This window comes from Montipora foliosa, chromosome 8 (genome assembly GCF_036669935.1).
Source record: "Montipora foliosa isolate CH-2021 chromosome 8, ASM3666993v2, whole genome shotgun sequence".
Classification (NCBI taxonomy): Eukaryota; Metazoa; Cnidaria; class Anthozoa; order Scleractinia; family Acroporidae; genus Montipora; species Montipora foliosa.
In genome coordinates, this window is record NC_090876.1 from 3,249,493 (window position 1) to 3,254,492 (window position 5,000).

General features: G+C 39.1%; 1 protein-coding gene across 1 annotated transcript; it reads left to right on the top strand.

Annotated features, from left to right (window-relative positions):
• The first annotated feature begins 1,083 nt into the window (after positions 1 to 1,083).
• LOC138012692 (large ribosomal subunit protein eL27-like) lies at positions 1,084 to 4,317 on the top strand. The gene is made up of 4 exons (XM_068859543.1): positions 1,084 to 1,182; positions 1,547 to 1,810; positions 2,941 to 3,051; positions 4,226 to 4,317. Exons 2-4 carry the CDS (start codon positions 1,560 to 1,562, stop codon positions 4,272 to 4,274), a joined length of 411 nt encoding a protein of 136 aa, XP_068715644.1. The 5' UTR covers positions 1,084 to 1,182; positions 1,547 to 1,559; the 3' UTR covers positions 4,275 to 4,317.
• Positions 4,318 to 5,000: the final 683 nt, after the last annotated feature.

Here is a 5,000-nt window from a genome sequence, read left to right on the forward strand (position 1 = left end):
CTCTTATGTAAAACACTCATAATCCTTCCTCTCTACAAACTAAGTTTTATTCCATGACGGAAGTTTCAAATTTAATCTAATTTTGGGGGTGATATCAAGGCTTTAATATTTCACATTTTGAGAGAAAACACTAATAAACAGCAGTTTAGCGTTCAATTATTTAGATCCTATTTGATGTCTATCAACCCGATTAAAATGAAACGTAACATCCTATCAACATACCAACCACCGATTCAAAGCAACTCTTTTGTTTGAAGAATACAGCTTAAATATGTTTGTCTTTTTTTCTGGACGATGACTGAAGTGCCCTCTGATTTGTTATCTCCGTGCATCGTGTGAGGTGCTTAGTTTAATAGAATCTTAATAGAACACTTAACACTAACAAATGATAGATGAATTGCAAAGCCCGTAATTCGTATTAACAGTGATAAGGCAATAGCGAATAGACCTATTACCGCAATAAAAGGTGTCCAAAAGTGAAGTCTTTTTCTCAGAAATTAACCTGTCAGTTAAATGACAATTTTGTTGGTTCATTTATTGTGATGACCTTTGCACTCCCAATATAATATATGTGAAGTTCAAAGATCTTCCGATCAGCTCTCTGATGCCGTGATAGTTCAGTCAGTTGTAGAGCAATGCGCGGGGCACTTGTACGGTCGAGCGTCAGAGTATCGTTCAAACCAGGTTAACTTCGACGATGTTCGCACTGAAAAGTGACTCAAAAGTCAAACAATGAAATCAAATAGTAAGCTAAGTGATATTTTAAAGTCACAATGGTTTTTTATGAGAAAAAGAGCAAACAAGACTTCAGGGACACTTTCCTTTTGTACCCAAAATAGGATTTATCCGGTGGTAAATCAAATGGAACAGACTTTTCCACTGAAAAGCTCGTACCTGCACAACTGCACGTGAGAATTACTACTTATGAAGTAATGATCGAAAATCCGGCAGCCATGTTTGTTATTCTAAATGATTAGTATCCGGTCTCTTGAGAAAAAAAGAATAGGAAACACGCTTGTCCCGTCCCATGTTTTGATTGAGGAAATTTGTCCTTGGCCTCCTGTTCTCACGCATTCGCCCCACCCAGCCCCCTCACCGCCAACGACTATTCCCACAGTGCTTGAATTCAGCGGTTTCTGCCCACCTGCCTCCCTCTCTCTCCTTTCGTCGCCATCTTTGCTGGTGAGGTTGTTTGTCTTGCTTAACAATCTTCTTCCATCTGCATTGAAAAAAAAACACTTTTCCAAACTTTTCTTGCTTAATTTATGTAAAAGATTTAAGTATTCCGTCGTTACAATAATTACCTTAAAGTATTGATCCAAAGTTAACGGAATTTCTGTTGTTATTGCGGCAGGGGTATTTTGCAGAACTCCGAACGCCGAATGGTTAGCTTTCAATTTTGATAGTGCAGTGATAGGTCTACGCCCCGACTTCTAGAATTGTTAGCTTTTAGTTACTGTTGCATACATGTACAGTTATTATCGTCAAGTACCGTTGTTATAATTGTGTTAAGTAATATAGTCGTTCTTTCCTTGTAAATCTGTAGGCTTCCCTGAACAATGGGAAAATTTATCAAGTCTGGAAAAGTTGTGTTGGTTTTAAACGGTCGCTACGCAGGTAGAAAAGCGGTGATAGTGAAGAACTATGACGACGGGACCGCGGACAAGCAATATGGACACGCACTTGTCGCTGGAATCGCTCGTTATCCGCTTAAAGTTAAAAAAGGCATGAGCAAAAAGAAGTTGGCCAAACGATCCAGAATAAAGGCGTTTGTCAAAGTTTACAATTACAATCATCTAATGCCCACCAGGTAGTGTGCAGCTTAATTAATTAAATGTACATTGTAATTGATGTATATCTGAAGTGCAGGGTATAGACGAATGGGAAAAGTAATCCTTGCACTTAGCTGGAACAAACTAAGCAATAAATTTATTGTAACTTTTTTAAAAGACACTTGGAAAATCAGGTGGTCCCAATGGGATTTGAACTCTCGACCTCTGTGATGCCATTGCAATGATCTACCAACTTTTTATCAACTTGATGTGCAAACGTTGTTAATTGATACTGAGTTATGAAGCCACACAGATTGGAGAAGGTCAATTTGTGGCTAAGTTTTACTTCGTGTAGAAGACGCACATGACGTAACAAAAGCTTTAGGGGTCTTTAGGGATTTAGAATTCTGATTAGGTATTGTTTCACGATTTTTGTTCTATTGTTTTATGTCATGTGTGTCTTCTACACGAAGTAAAAGCCAAATTTGTGCGAGGATCACTTCTCTCATTTGTCTGCAACCTGCAGTTCGAATGTACATTCATTTCATTCATCTGGTCCTTCACGGGAACAAATGAGATCAGCAAATTGACCTGCTCCCAACTTTGTAGCTTCATAACTCATTTGATAGAGCATTACATTGGCATCACAGAGGCCATGGGTTTGAAACCTGTTGACACCACCTGAATTTTTTGGGTTTCACCAAGAAGGTTTCAATGTAATGTTTAAATTGTCCAGCTAAGTGCGAGAGTCACTTCTTTCATTCGTTTAACCCATTGACTACTCAAGTGCCCTGGGATGCCCCGGTTGACGACTAAAATTGTTTGGCATTAGACAGTAAAATCTTTCAAGTCTCACTTCCAGGAGTCAATGGGTTAACTGTATATTCTCATTTTGATTTGTTTGCATTTCAGCTTGCGTTTCATGCCGTCTTGCTAGCAGTGCTACACAAACACGAAACGAAGCGTCTGGCCTCCAGCCTCAGACGAAAACACTGCTTACTGCATACCTTTGTTCTGTGTACAGACATAGAGCTAAATGCTCTATTTTGTTCCTTACAGATAGGTTATTTATGAATAATATTGTTCCTAAAGAAATAGACTGCTTGGTCTTGTTTCTCGAATTATTGTGTTATAACCTGAATGTCAGACTACCGATTTAATCTTACAGATACTCTGTCGATGTTAACCTGGATAAGACAGTTATCAACAAGGAGGTATTTAAGGATCCAGCATCGAAACGAAAAGCAACAAAAGAAGCCAAGGCAAAGTTCGAAGAAAGGTAACAAAAAGTTGGAAATAATGTTCTCAGTATTTTATTGCAAGACCATGTTGGTTGCTTGCTTGCTCTGCTGGGCACTGTTCAAGGCATTGCTTGGAACTACTGTTTGCAGCAGGATCTTAGTAAGGGGAGCCTCCATTTGATTTTCTTATACTTGGCCTAGGAGTTAAACCTTCCCTGAGTAGATTTATTTATAAAATGCCAACCTTAGGAGATTCAGCACACCCGCTGTTGTAAAAGCCAGTCCAAAAAGAGCTGTCTCAGCGTCAAGGAAAATAATTTTTATGATACTTTTTGTGGGAAAAAGCTGTTCCCAAAAGTATATTCATTCTGGAAAGGGTTGACTAAAGAAAGTAGTGGAGATAGAAGCTCCCCTTGACAAGCTCCTGTTTGAGGCAATTTTGCACCAGTTACCATGACAAAAATTGTGTCGTTTTAGTCATGTCAATGGCGGTATTTACAGTGTATACTAGAGGATGTGTAAGATGTCTCAGATGTCTTAGACAACTAGTTTAAATATGGAAAATAAGGTGGACGCGTTAAACATCAGATGAATTAAACATCTAAAGTTAAGTGCGTCTTAACGACACATTTAACAGACTTCTTAGTAGTTTCAGACCTTTAAGCCATCTAGTATAAAGATGAGACACACTAAACTGGGACGCACAAAGCAATGAAGTGCACACAGTCTCTTCGGTGATTAAATCTCAGTATCTTTTGAAGAAAATTGTGAATTTGATTTCTAGCCATCGCAGTTAAGTGCGTCCCGTATTTATATTAGTCGCACTTGCAGCCAGACGTTTAATGCGTCTGGACGTCTTAGACGTCCTCTGGCATAAATATGGCCAATGACATCTTTTCAACAGTTGCACATAACATGACAAAATAGCAAGAGTTGCAAGGGGTTTTGCCTGGGCTGAGCTGTGAAACTGAAGAAATCACACAGAAGTCATTACATACCAATATGTCTTCCCCTTAATAACCTTATGACTACTAGGTATATATAGTTTACGTCATAGAAAGTGCAGCGTACAAGGTTTTATTCACTCGTTGTTTGTGTCAAAAACCCGAACGAGCGAGTGAGGGTTTTTGACACAAACAACGAGTGAATAAAACCCCCGTACAAAGCACTTTCTATGTCGTGAACTGTTTGTTTGTTTGTTTGTTTTTTCAGGTACAAGTCTGGCAAGAACAGGTGGTTTTTCCAGAAACTGAGGTTCTGAACAGCAAACTTGTAAAATAATAAAATTGAGATTGCAATATGGAGTCTTTTGCGTCACTTTGTTCCCTCTCTTACTGCCTACTAACATTTCAAAGTCAGGGCTCTGAATATTATTGCCAAAGTTTGTTCAGATTATTCTCCTTCAAAGTTGGCTGTTATAACTGGCTGAATGTGGTGTAATGCTGAAAAACCATAAAATCGTGAAAAATCATCCCGGGTTATAGCTAATCCTGCATCCAAATTCCATCTTGAATCAAGGGCTGTGGAGTGCATTTGAAAGAAGTGAGGGTGGGGGGGGGGGTGGAGGGCTAGGGCTTGGTATATGTATGAGAGTAGTGTAAATTACTAAGTCTCTGTTAAAGCTGAAAACAACACCGTAAGGAAAATTGGGGGGGGGATATAGGTCCCCCCAGCCCCTCCCTCTCCACGGCCCCTGTGGATCCAAATATCTCTTGATACTTGACAGTGGTATTTCATCCAACTGAATGGCAGACCCTTCATCAACCCATCCCTTGACCAATGGTCGATTCAAATTAAGCCAAACAGAAGTTTTCTGTCCCAATAACTTCAAAACAATCAGTATTTTTGGCTCTAAAGTTCATGACTGGTATATAGAGGTTCAGTGGTATGGAATTTTGTTAACCATCATGTCAAAAACGTAGGTAGTATTGACCTAAAAAAAACTTTGTAGACCATTCATGAGAAATGAACTCTTCAGGAGCTTTCC

Bases quoted from the DNA above. Each gene is read 5' to 3' on its own strand.
- LOC138012692 (XM_068859543.1), top strand. From the start codon at position 1,560: ATGGGAAAATTTATCAAGTCTGGAAAAGTTGTGTTGGTTTTAAACGGT. The intron at 1,811-2,940 runs GTAGTGTGCAGC...TTAATCTTACAG, and splicing joins AATCATCTAATGCCCACCAG to ATACTCTGTCGATGTTAACC. The intron at 3,052-4,225 runs GTAACAAAAAGT...TTGTTTTTTCAG, and splicing joins AAGGCAAAGTTCGAAGAAAG to GTACAAGTCTGGCAAGAACA.